General features: G+C 36.2%; 3 protein-coding genes and 1 long non-coding RNA gene across 7 annotated transcripts in view; 2 read left to right on the top strand and 2 right to left on the bottom strand.

Annotated features, from left to right (window-relative positions):
• Positions 1-2148, bottom strand: part of LOC114476844 (vinculin-like) — a 29964-nt gene extending 27816 nt beyond the window's left edge. For 2 of the 4 annotated variants that reach the window (XM_028468821.1, XM_028468823.1), the window contains exon 1: positions 1779-1946. In XM_028468821.1, the coding sequence (XP_028324622.1) occupies positions 1779-1946 (168 nt within the window). Of the gene's footprint in view, positions 1-1778 lie in introns of all 4 variants that reach the window. The other 2 variants (XM_028468822.1, XM_028468820.1) reach the window with 2 other exon arrangements.
• Positions 2017-9757, top strand: LOC114476883 (uncharacterized). The gene is made up of 3 exons (XR_003675650.1): positions 2017-2315; positions 7848-7905; positions 8933-9757. It is a non-coding gene; the product is annotated as an uncharacterized LOC114476883 (long non-coding RNA).
• Positions 5898-9937, bottom strand: LOC114476856 (tissue-type plasminogen activator-like). The gene is made up of 11 exons (XM_028468843.1): positions 9865-9937; positions 9244-9334; positions 9116-9149; positions 8879-9008; positions 8647-8729; positions 8140-8181; positions 7841-8021; positions 7618-7760; positions 7391-7531; positions 7165-7313; positions 5898-6293 (listed from the first exon to the last, which is right to left on the bottom strand). The coding sequence occupies exons 2-11, from the start codon at positions 9289-9291 to the stop codon at positions 6099-6101; spliced, it is 1146 nt and encodes a 381-aa protein (XP_028324644.1). The 5' UTR covers positions 9292-9334; positions 9865-9937; the 3' UTR covers positions 5898-6098.
• Positions 9938-16402: 6465 nt separating this feature from the next.
• Positions 16403-23914, top strand: LOC114476848 (inhibitor of nuclear factor kappa-B kinase subunit alpha-like). Its single transcript, XM_028468829.1, has 22 exons — positions 16403-16675; positions 17454-17579; positions 17671-17765; positions 17843-17960; positions 18029-18098; positions 18179-18267; positions 18381-18470; positions 18575-18699; positions 18908-19015; positions 19105-19219; positions 19310-19510; positions 20957-21059; positions 21211-21334; positions 21403-21554; positions 21650-21711; positions 21784-21893; positions 22215-22264; positions 22397-22505; positions 22661-22808; positions 22907-22956; positions 23301-23403; positions 23599-23914. The coding sequence occupies exons 2-22, from the start codon at positions 17475-17477 to the stop codon at positions 23656-23658; spliced, it is 2187 nt and encodes a 728-aa protein (XP_028324630.1). The 5' UTR covers positions 16403-16675; positions 17454-17474; the 3' UTR covers positions 23659-23914.
• The last annotated feature ends 210 nt before the right edge of the window (positions 23915-24124 follow it).

Raw genomic sequence — 24124 nt, 5'->3', positions numbered from 1 at the left:
GTAATTGTAACTGAAAAATTGACCCCAATCCTGGCAGTATTATATTTAAATAGGCATTAAAATATATTCATATTTATATTCTGACCCCTGGACTTTATTATCTTAAAGGATTTTGTGCAATGTAGCAAAACACAACAGGTAAAACCATTTAGAGGTATTAATTATTCAGAACCAGGACATTTCCTGTTTTTTAAAACTTCGGTGGCTGACTGTATGTGGTTCTCAAATCAATGCAAATCCAGTGATAAGCCTGAGGCAGCTGTTAGCCTCCTTCTGCTCCCTGTCTGGATGTATAAAAATGAATGGACAGGGACAACCAGAGAAAGACAAAAGGCACAGAGCGGTTTGTCTGGAAGCCTGCAGGAACACAAGGATGTTATCAAGATGGACTGTACCACGTGGAAGAAGATTTGTCCTTATCACATGACACAGTGGTTTACTACAAACTGCACAGCCCTGTTCATTATCACTTAATGACGTATTCATCGAGATTATCTCATACTTTGTTACCTATAAAGTCGTTTTAGAGAAAATGTACACCTTGTTTTTCTCAAAGTAATTTATAACCACATCAGAAAGATGGTTTTTCTAGAAATTATTGGTGCACTTATAAACACAATCAGAAAATACCAATATTCTTATTGAAGACCAAAATAGATTATAGCACATACATACATACATGTATAGTATGCATACATACATACATGCATACATACCTGCATGCATACATGCATACATACATACATACAATATATTATCATTATCATTGTTGTTAATATTATTATTATGTTATAACTGAAATGAATAAACTTGAGATATTCAGATGGTTAGTTCAGTTGTGTGTGTTTTTTTTTTGTTTCTTTGTTTCTTTGTGAGCCTCATGCTAATATACTTCTGAATATCTGAATATGTCTGTAAAGTTATGATGAAATGCATTAAGCAAGGGCAATAACATAATATACATTAAATCAAATCTTAAATTAAAATATTTGTATTGCACAGTCATTTTTAAACAGTCATATAGGAGCTGGCTCCAGTCACAATTTTTTTTTTTTTTTTTTTTTTCCAGCAATAGGCTTCAAAAACAATAATAAGTAGCAAAAAATGAATAAATTTGCACATCCATGTTGGAATACAAACGAATAACACAATTTACCCTCAAATGTAATGAGTAAATGAGGCCTGGCTGCATCATCAACAAAGACTCTGCTGACTCAGAATTAATGGTGTGACCCATATTAACTAGGCTGGCAGTGAATACAAAGGAGGCAACAGTGACTGAAGCTTGGCTCTGCCCATTAAAAACATTGTTTAGCCTACACAACCCAGAGGAGGTGAGCATAGAGGAAAGGTCAGAAAGTTTAAATAAGTTCATTCATTGGCAGAAATGTCTAAAATTGAATAATATTCACTTCCTGTAGTTTTCCCATGACTTATTTGCTTCCCACAGATGGAAACCAGTCCATCCCTTTTAATTCAATCAGTGCTCGTTAAACTTCATTGAGCTCTGCAGCCTCTGATCATCAATCCGGTCAAAGTTTACACATTTGCTGGCCTTTCTGCATGGTTAACAGGGGCAAGCTGGGTCCATGGCACTTTAATGGACATTTCATTTTAATGGTGAGTGATACAAGAACAAGCTGGGGTTTCCATTTATGAAAACGATCCTTTAAGTGGCTGCTATTCTTGTGATGTATTGCACTCATTAAACCAGACGCTATCAGATCAGAGCTCTGCAGAGATGAACAGCCAGTGATGAGAGAGCTTGATATACTCACCCGCACAAGGTTGCTGACAGCCGCCTGCACCGCGGCCACCGGCACCGTCAGGTCCGGGATGGCTTTCCCATCCACCTCCCCCTCCTCATGCATGATGACCAGGTGAGAGATCTGCTGGGCCACCGGCTCCAGGATACTCTCGATAGTCTTGGTGTGGAACACCGGCATCGTGAGCGACTTATACCGCAGTCCAGACACAAGAAAAGGCGGCTGGTCGCTCCAGCGCTGATGGTCTCCACACGTCCTCACCGACAGGAGGACAGGACAGAGCCCGGAAAACACACGCTCTCCTCCCGGTGTGCACAGCGAGGGACCCGGTGAAGGCTGACGGACCAGGATCGTGACAGAAGGAATCGCCGCCCTACACCCAATCACAGCAAAGATCACACACACACACGCACACACACACGCACACACGCACGCACACACACACACGCACGCACGCACACGCACACACGCACGCACGGGGCTCCTCCAAAATTACGTCATACATGCCAATGCACCCAGAAAGGAAAGTGTTGGAGCAACTTAATGAAGGTAATTCATGGTTCTCTATTGGTTACTGTAAATATAATTACATTAATGACAAGATGTTACAGTTTGATCAACCCATAATACATAATATCATATTAATGATAAAGTCCTAGTTTATTACCAAGTGGATGTGTTAAAAACAAACAAACAAAAAAAACACCAATCTATATATATATATATATATATCTATATTCTCCCTTCCTCACATTAAGAGATGCATTTTCTTCTGATTACTGTCAGGAAGTGACCATTTGTTTTAGGGAAAATTACTAAAAATATTACTGTAACACAGGGGTGGGCTGGGACCAAAATTCAGCCCTGGCATTTTCTGTCCAGACCAGTTCACTACATTATCAGTGACACCATGTAGAAGCTGTTATTAAGTAAGTGATGCTCAACATGTGGCTCTTTATGTCTTAATTTTAATTATTATTCCCTCAGAAAACCTTAAAAGAGTGAACCCCTTGTTACCTCTTTCCTTTGGCCATTTTGGAACTTCCTTTGTCCCATTTTTGTCCTTTTTGAAAAAGTTCTGACACTTTATTCTGACTTTAGCAATACCCCCCTTTTTTCTATTTTTACTCAATTTTTGTAAGTTCACTTTTATCCAATTTTTGTCCTTTCTTTAATTTTTGGCCATCCAAATAAGCTAACTTTTGCCAAATGAATACCACTTGTTTCCCTTTTTCCCTACATTTTGTGTATGCAGTTAAACCAGCAGCAAACATCAGATTTCCATCTGTAAAATCAGCCACCAAGTTCATCGTCTTCACTAAAAGGATCCTAAAGCGATTTAAACATGCTAAGGTCAGGATTCTGAGCAGCTGGTCAAGTTCATCACCTTGCTCATTGTGGATGCTTCTTAGTTGTAGATCCAATTTACAAATTGCTCCTGCAAAATTAAAGCTGGACATTTTCCAAAATGTCTTTTAGTAAAGGAAGTCCACCGACTAATCCCGTGTGGTCAGATTTTCTGAGAAGCTCTATTTTCCATTCTAGAAAATGTTTCTCCATGGCGTTGGTTGTTTTACACCATGTATCTCATTTTTGCATTGCATACCAGCTTTGAGTTCTCCAGTGCTCATAAATGTGATATTTACATGTGAGTTTATATACATGTGGCTATAATTTGGAACCCTCATTTTAATTATTTTGGGTTATTTAAAGTACTCAACACTTTTGCAGCCAGAATGTATATTATAACATGAAGGAATACGGTGTTCATAAGAACCTTTAAATTTATGTGTGACACATGATCTATGTTCATTAAAAGATGGGTCAGGAGTTCATACCTCCAGGCCTCAATGTCCACGTCTAAATAAAGACTGTGGATTCAGTTTGCTGCTGCCTGAAGTTGAAAGAAGGAGTCTCAATGATCACCAACACAAACTATCTGGGATAAAAGAATGCACTTGGACACATGTATGAAATTTATCTGGATTAGTTTGGTTTCTGTTCAACATTCTCCGGGGTTTTTATGGTTGTCTCCACCACTCAAATCTGTTTTAAGAAAGCCGGAGACCTGTGAGTGTCTACACCCTTGAGACCCAGTGTTGTTGACCAGTAAGACTGCAGCCAAGAGTGTAGAGACTGCCAGCAAAATCAGACGAATCGGACACGTTGGTCATTCTGGTCTGATCCAGTGACTCTCCCAATTCTGATCTCAACATCTTTTGAATTCTCTCGCCTCCTCTCGTTTGTTTTTGCTCTTCTCTCCTGTCCTCCGGAATTATCCTTAAAGAGGAGTAAGAATATAGTCGCTGCTTCTCACTCCCATATATGGATCGTGGCCCAGTACGAGACGCAGTAAAGTAAACTGGACCCTGTGAGCAATTTGGAAGGGGAGGATAAACTGTCATTGGCTCCAGCAGGTTTTCTCTGAACTATCTGTATACTTGGTCTTGTCCAAACAGTCCTTGATATAAAGCATTGCTTAAGAGTTCTTAAAGTATTGAGCAATGACGCAAAGACCAGCTGCAGAAAGTGTTTGTCATTAATGATGACTGTGCTTAGTATCATAATGGGACTTTTTATGAACATACAGTGTGCGTGTGTCGAACATATGGAGTGCGATCTACACACTCTCTCACGCACTGAAAAACGTGACCATCAACATTGTTCACCATTACTACCAAATATGTATTTTTCATTAAGCAGGCTTTTTAAAAGAGCATCAAACAATTAATGTACAGAGTATTTATTAGCTGTAATAAAAGCAGTTTATGGACTGGTGATCTGTCCATGCATTGATAACATTCACATAGTATAGGTCACACATGGGCAACTGTCGGCCCGGGGGCCACATGCGGTCCACAGTCAAATTTTGTCCGGCCCCCAAAAGTACATGCATAAAATAAATGCACAAAAATAAATCTTAAAATACACAAATTACAAAAAGTTTTCTAAAATTACGACAAAAATATACAAAAACATGACGAAAAATACAAACACAAAAAGGACAACAACAAAAAAACAACCCATAAAACTACAAAAAAACTACAACAATTGTATAAAAAAACTTAAAAACATTACTTTGAAAATATGCAAAAATAACAGAATTATGGAAAACAACAACAAAAACACACAAAACAACAACAGAAATACATCAAGCCCTTTCTTCTTCTGTGTATTAAAGTATAAGATGTACAGTATATGTGTATTTTAAAATGTTTATTAGAATTCAAAAAATTGTTTTTAACAGAGAAATACATCAAATGCAACGAGGTCTATATTAACCATTAGCATTATAGTAATACCTTAGTTTCTTCTTCTTTCTTTTTTTTTTTGTAAGATATTTTTTGTAAATTATTTATGGGCCTATTGTTTTTATTGCACATGCGACTTTTTAAAGCACCACTTGAAGAGTCAGATATCAGTGTTTTTATAACATAAGTGCAGCTATTCAGCTATTCAGATTTATTTTTTGGTTTTTTGAATCTTCCTTCCTCTCAGCAGAGCTTTAAGGTTCCTCTTAAGTTTTTTTGTTTCGGTGAATGTTGTGCTTCCTCTTCCTCTTCTGCACAACTTATTCAGTTCTACTGGAAAGATATTAAAGTGCTTCATCGTAAGTTTAACTAACTTAAATCTGTGTATTTTATTCTACCTACAAAATGTAGTGAGTCGCAAAGAGCACCCTAGCACAGCTCCAGAGTTTAGGACTTGGCAATTTTATTTAAAACAGCGCCCTCTCGCGTGTCATTTAAAATCACTTACGTGTGAATGTATCTCACAGTTTTTACACAAAAAATAAAACAAATCAAAATTTGAAAAGTAAAAATTATTTCTTTTTTTTTTTTTGTTGTTGTTAGAATTTTTTTATTTATTTTTTCTTCTTCATAGCACATAGCATACACAGCACACAAGGTCAATAGTAGGAAAACCAGATGATGTCAACATTTTTCTTTATTCAATTTATTTCATAAAAGGGCCAGCCTTTTATATATATATATATATATATAAATATAAAAAAAGAAAAATATATTAAACTACATGTTATAAATACATTTCATAGCATTATGTAAACATACAAACGGTCCCATATGTTACAAATACTATTTAAAAATACAATAGAAAAATGTCATGTAATCAAAATAAAGTTGCAAACATCTACTATAGAAGGAAACAATATAGTAAGATAAAAAAAAAATACATACAGCCATTTAATACTATCCTCGCTATATACAAATAATTCCTGTCAGCTGCAATAATCCAAAACCACTACAGACACACAGAGCTTATTATCTTCATAAAACAGATTAAGTGCTGCCACAGTTTCCTAAACAGATATTATTTTTCAGGATAGAGCACACCTTTAGTGTACTCAGGAAGACCAGTTTTATTTGCAATCCACTTGTTGTAGTTTGTGACTTGGGTGTACACACCCGGTTTGTTTACCTTGGCACATCCATCACCCCAGCTCACCACCCCAAACAGAAACCTTCGACCAGACACTTCACACACCAGTGGACCTCCAGAGTCGCCCTGTGAGGAAAGGACATGGCAGGCACTTCATCTTCACATAATAATAAAGGGAAATAGTTTTCATTGGGGAAACCTTGTATTAAACCTTGTGTGTTTGTAGTTAAACCATGAAGTGCTGTAAGCACAAAGTAGATTTCCTTTAATGCGCATGTGTCAAACTCAAGGCCAGGGGGGCCAAATCCGGCCCTTTAGAGCATCCAATGTGGCCCGCAGGACAAAGTAAAAAAATCAATTGTGTAACTTAGAAAAAAAAAGACGGGAAAAAAATAATAAAAATAATTTTAAAAAACTGAGTACTTTTTACCAAGTAATTCAGTTATAAATATTTCAATCCCTCTAATTACACCAAAACTTGTCATTATTTGGAGGGCTCACAGTTTTTATCACATGATGGCAGACATCTTTAATCTCAAATTATTGAAATAACTTTTCTCTAAATCCTGCAATTCCTCAAAGTATTCTACAGATTTTTCCCAAAATAAATAAGAAATTGCACCAAAATAAAGGAAATTTAAGTGTAGCTCCTGCAGAGATCGATATCTGCCACTTAATGCTTGGAGATTGTCGGTGACTTACATACTTTATATATCATTTAAACTTGGAAGTGCAAACTAGTGCACATTAATGTTGAAAGTGCTGGTTTTCCTTGGCCCACTTGAGATCAAATTGCTACATATTTGGCCCCTGAACTCAAATGAGTTTGACACGCTTGCTTTAATGCTTTAAACATTTTAATCTGTATCTTCTTTGTCTTTCATGTCTCTTTTTGACTGATGATACAAACTTTACTGATTCAAAACAAATCAGATTTAAAACCTTTTGCATATACACACACACACACACACACATAAACAACAGTGTCTGTGCTCACCTCACAGGCATCAGTGCTCCAGTCTGGGCTCCCAGCACAGAACATATTGACTTCAATGAGGTTTCCATACTGTAGTTCACTTTTACACACAGCGTCAGAGATCAGGTTCACCTCAGCTTGTTTCAGTCGGTGTGAGTAGTGCCACGATGCTGCGCATATTGTAAAGTCAGTTCCTAGAACTCCCCAGGAAAGTTAGAAAGTTTGAGACTTTGTATGTAAGGCTTACTTTGTGTTTCCTTTCCAAATCCTGCAATGGTGCAGGAAAACCCTGCAGGAAGCTGAGTGTGAGAAGGAGGAAGACAAACTGTTCGCACTGATGATGACTTCACTGCACACTGGCCTGTTGGGCTTTTGATCTTCAGCAGTGCTAAGAAAATAAAATGTATTCAATGTAAAAAATCTTGCACACAGTAGTGCTACTGCTTGGTACACACAATGCTTATACATACACACCTATGTCATTGTTGTAAGTGGTCTCATTGAAACTGTGATGGAGGATCAGTTCTTCCACAGTGAATTTCTGCTCTCTGTCAGCATCAGTATCATTGAGGGAACTCTTTCCCAGAAACACAGACAGATGCTTGAGTTGGATGTCACTGCGTAGCGAGAGTACGTGTTAGTACGCCTCAGGAAGAGCTGCCTTTTAGCTTCAATGATTGTTGTGTACTTCTCTCACCTTTCAGAGAAACAGTGTGCAGCTGTGAGGACCCAGCACGGTGCAATGAGAGAACCACCACAGAGGTAACGGCGGCTTTTATGGAAGATTGTAGCGAGCCACGGGTTTGACTCTATAGGTTTGTAGGAGCCACCCACAATTTTGTGCATCCTCCGCTCTGACCTCTCACCACATGTGAGCTCTGAATAAAAATACATTATACAGGCAGCTATAAGTTACATGTATAGCACAGAAAACCAAACACTTATTGTACATTTATATAAGATGTGGTATATTTATAAAGAATGCATTGAACGCACCTGAATCCACCGGCAGTGAAGGTTTTGCTGTGGGTTTTGAGCCTGATTCGCCAAAAGAAAATCAGTTTAGAGACGAGATATCCAACTTTTTAAAGTGAATGAGAATATAATTCGAGCAAGTTCATTTTGTCTTCTTTTTTGAAATAATTTCTTAAGGTATCATTTATTTAGACACCTTTTTTTCCAGGAAATTTGATCACCTGACATGTTTTGATTGCCAACTGTCAGTCTTCCTCAGCGGCATCTAGATGTCATTGCTTAGACACATCACATGATGTATTTAAGATGTATCTTCACTAGATGCATCTAAGTATATAATGACATCTAGGTGTCACTAGATGTCATTGCTTATATACATCAAAGCAATCACTAGATGCCCTTGAGGAAGACTGCCAGTTGGCAGTCAAAACATGTCTTGAGATCAAATTTCCTGTAAAAAAAAGTTGACCAAAGAAATGAAAGCACAACATAATACTGAGTGAGAATATAATTATGAAATGGCCTTACATCTTGGAATGTCACAGAATTCCCTCAGTATCTTCTTCCCACGTCGGACGTAGCACCACGGCATCAAGCTCTTGTCAGGATTCCTTGTTTTCAAATGCACAACACTTTGAATGTGATGCTGGTGTTTTTTTCACACAATCTCAAATGCTATCAATGGCGTAGTCATCTGCCATTTTAATAAAAAATAAATGTCTTTTGCACTGTGAACCTAATCAGAAGGATTGCTTTATACCTGCAGTAATTGTGGTAAATGAGTCCATTTGAGTGTAGCTTGACTCTATTCCAGTTAAGACATCGACGACCACGGGCTGATTTGTCCACGGATCCATGGTAGCTGCTGCCATCACCTGACCGGCACAAATCTGAAGATAAAAGAAAAGCACCTACTTTGTTATTATTAATATTATTGATTATACATTGTGAATTCAATATTTAATGAGACATGGGACTGGTCAGAAAAATGACTTACCTCCTCTTTTTTTCAGCCATCTTTTTGAAACAACCTTAGAGAAGCAGACACACAATGAATCATATTATTTATAATTATCATGGGTATGACTGTGAAACCCGCCAATACTTCCTCTTATTGTGGCTTACCATGTTCACACTCAATACTGCAAGAACAGCAATGACAAGCAGCTTCATCGTCCCCTCTGGTTTCGTTTCTGCTTTGAAGGTATATTTTTGACTGAGGACGGACACAAAAATTTACACATTTCATGTGAGGCAAGGAATTCCTTTTATGGAGTTCATTGTAAAGCTTGTGACACTGGCCTGTCAATGGAGTATGTGCATTATTGGCTGTATTAAAGTGTGATTTTTGTTTTTATTAAACTGTAACAGACAAAAATAAGGCAATAACTGCATGGCATCTTATCCAGAATGCACAAAAGTGTCAATTGTGTCTATGCACATTTATCACATCACATCATTTCAGTGTCTAAAAGTTCACGTGTAAACACTATCTGTGCAGTGGGTGCAGTATCAGTTTTGGATGATTGTAGCATAGCTCGGGCCTGCCTTTGGATAACATTAGTTCTCCACTGCATTCTGTTCAAGCATCCAGTCTGTAAATGTTCTAAGAACACAGTGTCAACCTCATAGTGACAGAAAATGTTTGTATAGAGATTTTGCTTTAAAGCATGCTCTATGCTTCCCAAAATAACAAATCATTCAGAACTAAGGCAAAATCTATAGAAATTGAGCTTTTTTTTTTACCCTTGAGTGCAGCCTTCTTGTGTCTGTGAAGCCTGGGACTCTCTCAGTTGAAGTTTCTTCTGTACTCTGTGGCTCTGATGCAGCAGCTTTGATCATCACTGTGTCTCCTCCTGTTTAAATGCACAGAGGAAACAAGTGGGAGGGGTTTGGGCATGGAAATGAAAACATCCTTTGGTGCCCAATTGTTTGTTAGATCTGCTTCACCGGAGAATTGGTCATGTCCTGTGACACATGTGCGATGAACACGTCCTTCCCCTCGGGTGACCACAGTTGTTTATATCAGAATGGTGTCCCAAAATGGTCATGTGTAAAATTGAAACATCCAAGACTATATGGACACTAAAAATAAGTAAAGGACATTGAATGCTGTTTTAAAATAATTGTATAATTGTATAATTTATACAGTTTCTGTACTTCCCTTAGCAAAAAGTAGTTTATTCAAGTGTACTACAAGTATACTTATTTTATACTAAAACTGAGGCAGTATACTTGAAGTGTACTTTTTATATACTATATTGTATATACGTAAAAAAAATATAGTGAAGTATACTTAGCTTATACTGAAAAGTATAAAGAATAATCTAAGACTTAGTACATTAATTATTAGACTTACACTTGTACTTTAATACTAACACTTATACTTGTACATTAGTTTACTTCTTTCTGCCACAAATTACTAATATTTAGTATATCTTGATCCAAGTACAGAATAAGGTCAAGTCATTGACTTGTGCTTACATTTAATTTAGCAGAATAAAAATGTTTTTCACTACACACATTTGCTTTGAGGTATTATCCCTGTTATAAACGTGTGCTCAACTGCATTAACTTTATGTACCTTAAAAACACACTAGTAGCATATAGATGAATGTACTTGCTGTATAATTGAAAGTGTACTTTTGTAAACTTAAAATGACCTTATAAAGTATACTTAAAATATACATTCAATTTACAAGTTACAATTTAGTCCGAAGAAGTATTACATTAGTATAATTTCTAGTGCGCTACAAGTACATGGTCCATAGCATTCCTGCTATACTTACACTCAAGCATACTTAAAAAATGAACTTCAAATATACTACTTTTTGCTAAGGGAATCGCTACCAGAACCCATGGAAATTGCACTAAACTTGCTAACACTACAAATAAACCAATAAAAAAAGCTTTTCAATCTAATTTCTCACCACCAAAAAGTATATCTATAATATCTCTGTTAGTGGGATTCACTCACCAAACATTCTCCTTCACAGAGGGGCTGTACTACGAAGCAGGTTATCAACATGATCAACATAAAACAGGTGAATATAGCGTCTGATCAATCACAAACACAGAGAAACCGTGCAGAGCATCTTACGTCCCAATTAAAGAATATCTTTTAAAACATATGAAGAATTAAAATCCATAAATCAGACCAAAAACAACACTGTTACTGCAGAAAAAGCAGGAAGGAAGGAATGCGTGCAGGTAATTGATGTTTTTTAATGTGTTTGATTTGTGAGATTGTACAATATTTATTAATCTGAGAATAAACAGACACTCTGATCAGTTTCACTTTACTACGGCACCACAGACGTGTTTCTATTCAGGTATCCGCCTCATTTTGGGTGTAGTCTTGCTGAGATCTTATCCTATAGCTTTTAACCTTGTCCCGACCAGGTTAGCTGTTCAGTTTAAGTTACCATGGTGATTAGATAAGAAAGTTAACCAGCGTACAGCACACATGGATTATATCCCTGAAGTTTGCACCACTCTTATTCATAAAACAACTCATTGTTCCACCTGAGCTCAAGCCACCTCAATGCTCTGATACAGGATCTGACAGCACTGCCCTGTGAAGCTGCCTTATCTGTATCAACACAAATAATCTTAAAGTTTAGGATACAAGTTCGGATCATCACATTACAGTACTGCATTCTGTAAGGTATTTCTTTTATTTAAAAAAAATGCATATATTCAAAGCACAAAGTAATGAGAATAAACTGCATTTCCTCAACTATTTTCTACTTTCTTGTTGTTGGATCAATACATTTAGTCTCCCTTTATAGCAACCTCTTTTGTGTTTTTATTTAGAATTTATCAGTTTGGTGACTGTGCTGGTAATACCCACTTGAGTCAACTTCTTGTCACGCAAACAGCGTGGCAAAGTAAAACCACAAATTCCTGATATTGTGAAAGAATGATTAATTGAAGCATAGTTTTGCGGTGAGGACATGTTGCAATTACCAAAATAGAGAAAAACATATAATATTGGTGACTGTTAGGTACTGTTGTACTCAAGATCACATGCAATATCCAAGACCAAGACTTGCTGGAGACCAGAATGTTCCAAGACCAAGTCAAGACAAGACTTTTGGTAGTTGAGACAAAGTCAAGACCAAGACCATTGAACAAATAGGTGACGTAGAACAAGAACAGGTCAAAAATATTTCTGCTCTACGTAAATAATGCGGATCGGCGAATGCAGCAGTCTGCATTGGCCAATGCTGATACAGAAAGAACACAAAAATCAGCCGGTAATATCGGCCAGCTGATGTATCAGTCTATTACTAATACATGCACACAAACATAATAAATATCTTTATGTGTTTCATGTTTTTCTCAATGATGATCTGCATTATTAGTCATATTAAAAAAAATTCACATAATTGCAGAACAAATGAGGAAGAAGAAAATGACGGAACAATATGATTCAAAGTATATTTTTACATCTGTCTTTATACAAATTTAGAAAGTCAATCCCTCATCCTTTAAAAAAAAAAAAAAATGAAAATAAAAGAAATAAAAAATAAAAATATCTATATATTTAATTTGGTCATACTTAAAGTTGCACACAACATATGGCTTTACTGTTTTACCTTGCTAATTTTGACAACAGATTTTGATTTAGGTCATTCATGATGCTTCATGATTTAGTTATAGTTAAGTTTTAGATAACTACATGAGATTAAGATTTTAGTCGACTAAATTTGTTACATAGTTTACTAAAACATAAAGCATAAGAACATTTTTCTATAGCTTCAATTTTATATATATATACATATATACATATACATATATATATGTTGGATGACAATCAAGACTGAATAAATATCAATCAATCAATCCAACTGGTATTTTTTTAAATTAGCCATTGTCTAGTTATTGTAGCTTAAAAAAAAAAATTAAGATGGAAATTTTTAGCCGTTAACGGAATTAACACTGCTCATATCTTTTGCACCTGTAACATATAATTCTGGCAACATGAAAAAAACAAACCACTGCGGGGTTTCAGTTTGACAACATCAAAGCCTATCTATTCATTTTTGCAGTGTTGGTGTTTTTTCTTCTCTATATTTAGCCAAAAGATTGCTTCTGCTTTCATGAGAAATTATGTTTTTACGACAGAAAAATGTGGTTAGACACATTTGCATCTGGCAGATGTGAAGTGTGATCGTTTTATGATAAATGTCTTTTTTTTTTTTAAAAAAAGTGTGCTTCATAAATTTAACTTCTACAGGAAATAGAAGAGTAAAGTATTGGTCATGGTCATCTTTATTATCGTCCCGTTAGTTTATGGTACTATATATATATATATATATATATATATATATATATATATATATATATATATATATATATATATATATATATATATAGTATATGTTGGATGACAGTCAAGAACAAATAAATATCAATCAATCAATCAATCTCAACATGTATTTTTTTTAAATTAGCCATTGTCCAGTTATTGTCACTTAAGAAAAATAGCGAAGATGGAATTTTTTTACTCCTTAACGGAACTAACACTGCTCATATCTTTTGCACCTGTGACATCTAATACTGGCAACATGAAACAAACAAACCACTGCGTGGGTTTCAGTTGGACAGCATCATAGCCTATCTATTCATCTCTGCAGTGTTGGTGTTTTTTTTTTAATACGACAGGAAAATGTTGATCGTTTCATGATAAATGTCTTTTTTTAAAGTGAGCTTCGAACACTGAATATCTACAAAAAATAGAAGAGTAAAGTTAAGTCTTGGTCATGGTCATCTTTATTATTGTCTGGTTAGTTTATGGTTCTTTGTGATTCTAAACTCTAAAAAGAAGAAGCTCGACTGTTGCACAATTCTATTCTACTGTGACTCACTAGCTGCTATTGCATCAGCCCCTAATCTTTCTTTCAGCTGCATCATCATATTTCTTGACTGACTTCACAGTTATGTTTCCACTATAAACTTAGAATTTTCAGACATTGAATAGATGAAACTGATTAAAAATAATTGTCAGTCGGGGTGTGTGCATTGTCATGGATCTGATGATACGGTACGATTTGCATGTCATGATAAGAAATATCCCGATACTAAACAATACGATATATATTGTGATATATCGCATTATCAGTAATTACAACTTTCACCTTTACAAGTACAAAATGGTATGAAATCCAATTTATTTCATTTTTTTTTTTTTAATTTACGAGAACAAGTAAATGGTAACTACTGTAATTCAAGTACCAACATCAAAAACAAGTTTTATGTTTGTCAAACTGTCAAAATTATTTTTTCAGGAAAAATGTAACTTCTGCTTCTACAAAAAATTCTGATTCTGTTAAGTTCTTTAAAAAATTATAATTTTTTTTTTTTTTTTTAAATTAATTGCATACATCTATACTTTTTCTTCTTCTGAAATCACCAAATTTAGCACAAAGATCCTTTGTCAGATTACCTCAGTTCCAAAAACAGGCCAATCTTCCTAAAGGTGGCGCTATAGCAAGCCTCTAAAGTTCAACATTGTGAAAATTAAAAACAAATCTATTATATGAGCTACAGATGTAGAACTTTCACCAAAATGTCACCCCAATACTGAAAAAACATTTGTACATTTAAACCTATTGCAGATTATGAAGTCATCACTCAGTTGTTTTTTTTTTTTGTTTTTTTTATGGTAAATATATACTTGCAAATTCTTATTAAATACATTTTAATGTTTTTTTTTTTTTTTAATTTATGTCATGGTAGATCATGTTTGGAAAATATCTGAATTTTACCTTTAAATCTGAATTTTTTTTTACAGCATTTTGAATTTCATGCACACAATTGGAGTCAATGTAAAAAACGAGTTTTCACTTAGTGAGCCAATAAACCATTGTTTAAAAACCAGTTTACCAGCATCTTCATACCGTCTAGACGTAATTTGTGTTTGTCTTATTTTTGTCTTAATAATTGAATTTTTGACAGCTGTTTGAAATCTGTCTTTAAACGCTGACAGCTGCTGTTTTGCTCACAGGTGACTGGTTTAACCAATTGGTGAAGCTACAGGTGATATTCCCATATGATAATTAGCTCAATAACAGTGAATGTTCCATCAGAAATTAGTTGTGGATTAATACCTTTTATTTGAACTAGATTGAAATTTGAGAAAACCGTTGGTTGACAATTATTATGTGTGATGTGTTCATTTGAAAAAGAAAGTCTTCTATGTTGTCAAATGATTTTGTTCAAAACAGTCTTGCATGCTTGTTTTGGACAAGGCTTACACCAGAGGTTCTCAACCTTTTCTGTACCTTTTTTGGGTCGTAACCCCATTTTGATATCACAAATGTCCAGGGGCCCCAGAGACATTTTTTTTTTATTGTTCTTCTAGAATTAGTTTTGGATCATGTTTATTAAAGTTATTAAAGTTGTTTGTGATGCTCACAAAATGACTGTTTTGTTGATATGTTTTTATTTTGGTTTCCTTCCCCTGCAAAGTCGGTTTAAGTTTACTTTAGTTGCAATATTTACTACTTAATGTTTGCTCCATTGTTGTCACTCACTCCAGTTAATAAGGACCAGTTTAATCTCAAGTAGCCTGCTTGATTACAAGTGGGAAATTTACCCATTTCAACATTAATATGCCATGTTTGCACATCCATGTATAAATTATATGTAAAGTATGTAAAACAGTACCAATTTACATTTTTTTTGTGTGGAAATTTTGTGAAATAACTTGAGAATTGAGAATTCTTCTAACAATTTGAGATTAAAACTCACTGAGTTAATGTGATATGAGCACAAGGTAAACTGTGACCGTAGGCAAATATTCTGGAATTTTATTGAATTTGTGTATTTGGAGAGGCTGTAATATTGAATTATTGGGTAATTTATAACCAGGGCTCAACAGTTGAAGTTACCAATTCTAAATCCAGGCCATTTGTTTGCCAGGGTAGAATTAAATATTTGTGAGTTTGATGCTCCAGTGATGTGTACTAGTTATTATTATATACTAACTTTACATTGTAGGTGATGGCTGTTAATAGTGAAATACGTTTTACAGTCTGTATGGTTGAGAAATAGTCAATCAGACAGGGTGCTTTGCATTTAGCGCCATCAAGTGGATAAAATGAGACATTGCCTAAATCAAGTCACTCGCTGTTGTGTAGGATTATTGCAACTGTCAGAAAAAAATCGGATTTGTAAAAAAATCGACTCGAAACACAATCCCCCTTCATTTCTATTCTTTCCACGATGTGCCTGTGTTCATGGAAATCCCCTTTACTTCAGACTCTGTCCCCCCATGTGAATGCGCATGCGCACAAACATCCTCTGCGTGGACTTTCACTTTGAGGAGACGCAGGACTTTGACGTTTATAACGTTTTGCAGCCCAGACGCAGTATTATTTAGACACTACAAACTATTATTCATACCTCCTATGACCACCCTACTAGGATCCATGTCAACAGACCAGGTTCAATGACCTACAACGGGCTTTGGATGAGAAAACGGACCGTAAACAACCCGCTGGGCTGAAGCCAGTTTATTATGGTGACTGAGTGAGTTACTGCTGTGCAGGTAAGAGAGAGAGAGAGAGACAATGATTCACCTTTATTTCAGTCTGTTTCTGATCATTATCTTCATTGCAGTTCATACCTCAGTGAACCTGAGCATTACAACATTACTCACAATCACCACGTGGTAACAGGGCAGATAAACGACACCAAAGCAGTGACATTTGTACACATTATTAATATATGACCAGAAGTTAGCGATTGGTAATACTTCTGTACTTTATAGAAGAAAAAAAAACAAAAAAAAACTTTAATAAATATAATTTCAACATCAGCCAGTAATAATAAACGCAATAAAAAACAATAATAATAATTATGTACTTTTTATTTTAATATTTATAATTTTTTGTTTGGGAGGACTCCTTGTGATAAATATAAATTACTGTCTTCATTATAATTCATTTATATTTCTATTCATATTTTCTTTAATACAATCCGGTTATTTCTCATTATATTCGTCATAGAAAATGTCTCCTAAAAAAAGATTAATAATAATGAGCAGCGGCATAAGTAATGATGGTTGACAGCATGTGCAGACACGGCAAAATAATAATAATAATAATAATAATAATAATAATAATAATTAATGATGGGACTGATAAGTTCATGTTACCAGCCAATACATTTGACATCATGAGGTCGATCTCACTGCATAACCTAGGGTTTTCTCCATTTTCTGAATTCTTATGTTTCAATATTTGTTTTTCTAAAGCTGTTTTATAGCAGAATTGCTATAGTTATTCATTTTTTTTTTGTTGTTGTTTTGTCTTAAATAAACTCAGGTTCTTATATGAACTCACCACATGGATCGTATCACAGCCAGACAAAGCCAACTCTGTGGTTCCTGGGAGATGAAGGAGAAACTTGGGACTGGGGGCTTTGGCAGTGTATACCTGTACCAGCACCTTGTAGGTTCTGAAACCCTTTCACTGTGTTGAAGGGTTACTTAAACTCCAATCTTACATGTATTGTTTTCTTTATCCTTTTTTGTTTTTTGAGGAGTTGGGAACCAAACTCGCTGTGAAACTTTGCCGCCAGGAGCTGAGCGCCCAGAACAAAGACCTCTGGAGCAGGGAGATCCAGATTATGAAGAAGTGTGTATGAAAATACTTCATTGTGTGCACTGTGTGCTTGTCAAACCATAAAAGCATTATTGGTGTGCTTTCTGCAGGTTGAACCATGTGAACGTTGTTCAGGCTCGAGAAGTTCCAGAGGAGTTGACCTCCATTTCGTTGAACGACATGCCACTGCTGGCCATGGAGTACTGTTCAAGGGGAGATCTGCGTAAGGTAGTATTAATGAAGAAATGTTTTTATCTTTGTTAATCGTTCTACTCAGCTGACCTCTCTTTTTGAAGGTGTTAAGCAAACCAGAAAACTGTTGTGGTCTGAAGGAAAGTGAAGTTCTTTCTCTCCTCAGTGATATTGGTAATGTTTCCATTTGTTAAAACTTGGATTAAGAAGTCTTTCAGTCCTTCATTTGAATGTAATGTGTTTTGTAACTACAGGCTCTGGCATTCAGTATCTTCATGAAAATAAGATCATTCACAGAGACCTTAAGCCGGAGAACATTGTTCTTCAAGAGATTGATGGGAAGGTAACTTGATTTTTCATTATGTGTGTGTGTGTGTGTGTGTGAATTACAGTTTTACATCCACACATACAGGTGTTATGTTCCTCTTTGGTAATGTGAAAATGTTTTTCCATCAGCTCGTTCATAAAATCATAGACCTGGGTTATGCAAAAGATCTTGATCAGGGTAGTCTCTGCACGTCTTTTGTTGGAACTCTTCAGTATTTGGTAAGTGTTGCATCAGGTCATCTGTCCTTTTTCATTCAAAGCTCAACCGCCACTGCCCAGCTCTTCTTAATGCATTTGTGTGCGTGTGTGTGTGTGTGATTCAGGCTCCAGAGCTGTTTGAATGTAAATCCTACACGGTCACCGTGGACTGCTGGAGCTTTGGGACTGTGATCTTTGAATGCACTTGTGGTTTTCGGCCCTTCTTGCATGACATGCAGCCAGTACAATGGTGAGTGAGGAAAGTAGGTTTAAAGTTTGTGTAAATATATATATTTTTATAGACATTGTATTTGAAATACTGATTAAGAAAAATGCAAAATGACAAAGTATATTTTTACATTTGACAATTGAAAACTAACTTCAGGAATTGGAAAAAATAGATTGATAACTTTTTTTTTTAAACTAAAAGCTTTATTTTTGGTCTTTGACTTTTGAAGGATTAGCAAAGTCAAAAACAAAGGTCCCAAAGACATCATGGCAGTAGAAGATATGAACGGTGAGGTCAGATTTTCCTCCCATTTTCCATATCCCAACAATCTCAGCAGGTGGGGACAAACTTTTATTGAGAAGAAGTTTTGTTAAAACTAATATGTAATAAGTGTGTGCATGTGTGTGTGGTTTTTTGGGGTTACAGACCCATGCTGGAGCCAATGGAATCTCTCCTTCAGATGTTGTTACTGTGGGACCCTGTGACTCGCGGTGGAGGCTCAGATTGTTTCACAGCAATGCAGAATATTCTCAGCATGAAGGTTTCCACATTTTTACCGTCTTCACATCAGTTTTGTAGCTTTTTTTTCTGCATGTTATTATAATATCCATTGTGCCTCCTTTCTGACCAGGTTATTCATGTTTTAGACATGACGTCAGCCCAGCTGCACTCAGTGGTTTTGGGTGCAGAGGAGAACCTGCACTCCCTGCAGCTACGTCTGGAGAAACAAACTCAGACTCACATCTCACCGTTGAATCAGGAGCTGCTGCTGGAGACGGGGAACACCCTTGACCCCCGCAGACTGCCTGTTCACTGTCTGCCAGAGGAATTGGTGTGTGACACATTAAACATTACTGTATGTAAGCAAAAACGAATGGGAAACAGATGCTAGGATAGGAATGTGGAATGGGAAAACAGGACTCTAGAAAATGTATTCAAAACATCCCAAAAAGTTAGGATGTGTTTTTATACAAGTTTAACCTGGATTCTGCCAGTGGTTGATTTGCATTGGGATGATTAAGAGAAATGTTTGCAGACTGTATAGTTATTGTTGGTATCCTTAAAGCTATGTTTGTCTGAGATAAAGATTAATTAAGGGCCTGCACTACGAAGCTGGATAAGTATATCTGGGACATCTCTCTGTTAGCGGGCTTCAATTAACCACACATTCTCAATCACAGAGCAGCTGCACTACAAAGCAGGTTATCAACCTATTAACTTAAGCCAGGTGTATCCAACCTCACATAAAAAGCAATGTAGAGAGCAACTTACATCACCGTGAGCAACGATTCTCAAGAAATACAAAAAATGTAAATCCATAATCCAGGCCAAAACCAACACTGTTGCTGCAGAAACAGGAGGAAGGAAGGAATGCAAGCAGGAAGCTGCCGACTCTGTTATTGCGTAAAATTGTGAGAGTATGCAAAATTAATTAATTGGAAAACAGCGTTCTGATCAGTCAGTTTCACTTTATGCACAGTCATGTTTCGATTTATGTAGTCCGCTTCAATTTCTCACATGTTGGGATGTGAGCGCATTGTTTCGCTCTAAAGACTTTAGTGAACCCTGTGAAAGAGACGAGCTGCATTCAGTATAAACCGTACAGTCAGCCTACATCATAAAATGGGCATTATTTGTATTTTATATTGCCTGTATTATTTCACAGGATCATCCACACTTTGTGTATTGTAGCGCAACTGTTGTATGTTCCTGCTGAGGCTGTCTGTACGGTGTCTGTACAGCGAATATACAGTAAATGATTGAATGACTTAATCGGCCCGTGGATACAGAGAGTGAACAACCCACGCAGCTTCAATCAGCTGTTGGTCAGTCCATCAGATGAAAATCTATATCTTTCCTTTAGGATGTCCTCGGGTTAATGGCAATCTATATCCATAAATATTCTCTTTCTCTGCTGTCAGCTGTCAGATCAGATCCACATAGCAACGTGTGCAGAGAATGACCCAACTATTCTTGAATCTTGGGCTGGTCGTTTTCCAAGACAACTGATTGGTCAGGAGGCGGGGCTTTCATACTCCCTCAGATATTAGCCAGGACAAAACCTACTTCCGACAAGGTTACCCGTTCAGCCTAAGTTACCATGGTGATTTACACCGGTAAGAAGTTAACCATCGTCGTGGTACAGCATACACAAAATAAATCCTGTAAGTTAGAGCAATAAGAGAAAATCCAGCTTTTTAGTACAGGTCCAAAGTGTCCAGTGTCTCCACCAGCATTTGCAATTTTGTTCGTGTGGATATTGTTTGTATTTTTTCAGCGTGGCTGGGACAGCTACATAGTTTTCCTCTTTGATAGAAGTATAGCCAAGTATTCTGGACCCCTGACTGCAAGACCGCTACCAGACAGTGTCAACTTTATTGGTAAGACATACATTTGTGAATATTCTCTTAGTAGTTACCGCAGTTGTAAATGCATCTTTGATGATGTGAGGCTAGATTTTTTTTCGTTATTGCATGAACAACATGTACAAGGGTTCTATGGAATTGATCTAATTTCTCTGTGTTGACTCAGTCAGGGAAACAAAGACCCAGCTGCCACTGTCTGCTTTAAGGAAAGTGTGGGGAGAAGCAGTCAGCTACATCTGTGGATTGAAAGAGGATTACCTGAGACTCTATCAGGGGCAAAGGGCTGCCATGTAAGCCAGCGCACTCTCAAAATTCCATCGGACATTAACGAGATGTCTGTGTGTTTGTGCGTTTGCAGACTGAGCCTGCTGCGCTACAACACCAACTTAACCCGATTCAAGAACATGCTGTTCTCCCAGTCGCAGCAGCTCAGAGCCAAACTGGCTTGCTTTAAGATGAGCATCCAGCATGACCTGCAGCAATACACCAGGCAAAGCAACACTGGCATTGGTGAGTAAATGCTAATCTCCTGTTGTTAAACATCACTTACTCAAAACAATTAAAAAAAAAAAAAACATTCACTATTTTCTCAAATAAATTGGAAGCTTCAGAAAAAATGCTAAAGAACTGGAGAGAAAATGAAGAGAAGGCTGATGTGTTTACCAAGGTAGGACAGCCAAGGAAACAAATACATAAACATGGCTGAAGGGAAAATAACGTCATGGTTTTTGTATTGTAGATTGCAGATGTTGGATATCTGGATGAGGAGATTATGGCTCTACATTCTGAAATTGTCGAGCTGCAGAGAAGTCCATTTGCAAGGAGACAAGAAGATGTGATGGAACAACTGTTAGTATCTTTAAATAAGTTAATTTTCTTTACATAAATGTGACTTGAAGAAATTTAATTAAGTCAATTAATATAGAAATCCCAACCTTTTCCACAACCTTTCAGAAAAAAATTGCAGAAAGGTATGAATTGGAAGCACATTGTTTTATCACACTTTTCTGAAACCAAATAACTAAACTCTGTTTGAGGATTCAATGAAAGAAAAAGCAACAATTCCCCTCATTTCAGCTGAAAGAAGTCTGCTGATCAAGTTTTTCTAACTTTGTGACTGTTTTTGTGCCTTAAAGTTTGCTTTATGCAAGAATGTTTTCTCTTTTTCAGTGAAAACAAAGCCATTGAACTCTACAAGCAACTAAAATCCAAATGCAAAAGTTAATAAATTTTTTTGTTTTACAAAAAAAAATGAATCAAAGAATAACGGATGTTTTTGTGCATCACCACTTGTTGCAATGCCAAGCACCTCGTTTCTTGCCTTGGTGTGACTTAATAATGTCCTGCTGCAGGTCCTGACCCTCCTCATGGCTACAGTGACAGCTCAGACATGGTGAAGACCATCCTGCAGACGGTTCAGAACCAGGACAGAGTCTTGAAAGACTTGTACACTCATCTTAGGTAACACAGATACAGTCACCGGCAGGTCAAGTTCAAAATACTTTTGATCTCTTTTATTAGTCATTTTCCCACTGTCATTTTTGACTTAACATCTTAAAAAAAGTATTTAGATTCTATTTTTCCCCCTGATTTTCATTTTTTTTTTTTGTCTGTAGCACAATTCTGATGTGCAAGCGGCGCATTGTAGATTTGTTTCCCAAGTTGGAGAAGGCGTTACAGGACATAAAAGGTGCAGAGGCAGCAGTGATGCAGATGCAAATGAAGAGACAGAAAGAATTGTGGTACCTGCTGAAGATTGTTTGTGTGAGTATCGTTGTGTCACTGTGACAGAATAGCAACTGAGCTAAGAACAGGTTAAGCATTAATGTGATGTGGCTAATGTTATGGGCTTTTGTTTTCAGGCTCAGAACGATTCTCCTTTACGTTCCTTCGTACAAGAGTCGACTGACAGGTGAGCTCTTTGTAGGTCACAGTGGTTTGGGATAAATGAAGTGAATCATCATGAATATTCATAACGTGAGGGATGGTTAAAACTGTAAACTAATGCCCAAGGATAAATAATACATCTTTTATTTCAAAAAGTCATAATTTCATTATATCATAATATACCACACAATGTCGCTGTTTAACTGCTTAAAGAAACAGAGTTTGTGAATTTTACAGCACATACACAAACATACTAAATGTACATGGGTGTGTTTACATTTCAACTTGTAGTTTACGTGCAGACATTGGTGTTTATTTACTCGTGAGTTGAAGTTGTGCATCCAGCTAAGAGTCTCATGTCTTTTGCAGACCAACAGTTGATCATCTACTGGATGAAAATCAATACTATCATACTCAGTTAACTTCGCTTTTGCAAGACGCTACTAAAGAGATGATGGAGCACAGTGCCACGGTATGGTCAATACTGAAGTACAAGCATGTCTGTTATCATAGATTTATTCTTTGTGACAGAAGCTGGTAGTGGAAAACATTGTGTAAATTGATTGCTATTTCTTGTTTTGTATTTTTTCAAAGATTTCACACTTATCATGTAATCTTTCATGTACATAATGACTTTTAATGAATTGTCATGCTTCTTGCTTTTCAGGAGATGGACTGGAGTTGGACGGAGGACATAGCAATGATGACGAATCAGCAGAAATTATAACGACTATTTAACAGTATTTTTGGGAAGAAAAAGTGTTAAGCAGATTTAGAATGTTTATTGTATACATTTTTAGCTAAAAATGTGTATTGCTCTAACAAAACAATACGGGAAATGGTGTAAGAAAGCTATTCATGTTTTAATTCATCACAAAAACAAGATATTGAACTGTAATCATTTTAACATTAGGTTATTTAATTGGTGTATTATGGTGTCACCTGTAAAATGCTGATGACAATACACTTTTTTACAATTGTAATGGAATTTGAACGTTTTTTAATTTGTGTATTGTTTCCTCTTTTTTTTTTTTTGAACAATAGTGAAGCTGCTGTTGAACAAACACAAAGCACATACATTGTTTTATTTTAGAAATATACATTATTATTGTTCATTAATTAACAGAAATACACAAATGTGACCAAATTGTACAGTTTCAGTTGGATGAACCTAAGGATCTTTTTTCTGAAAA

The sequence above is a fragment of the Gouania willdenowi genome, chromosome 15, assembly GCF_900634775.1.
Source record: "Gouania willdenowi chromosome 15, fGouWil2.1, whole genome shotgun sequence".
Classification (NCBI taxonomy): domain Eukaryota; kingdom Metazoa; phylum Chordata; class Actinopteri; order Blenniiformes; family Gobiesocidae; genus Gouania; species Gouania willdenowi.
Note: the sequence above shows the minus strand (reverse complement) of the source record. Positions and strands in the feature narration are given on the sequence as shown.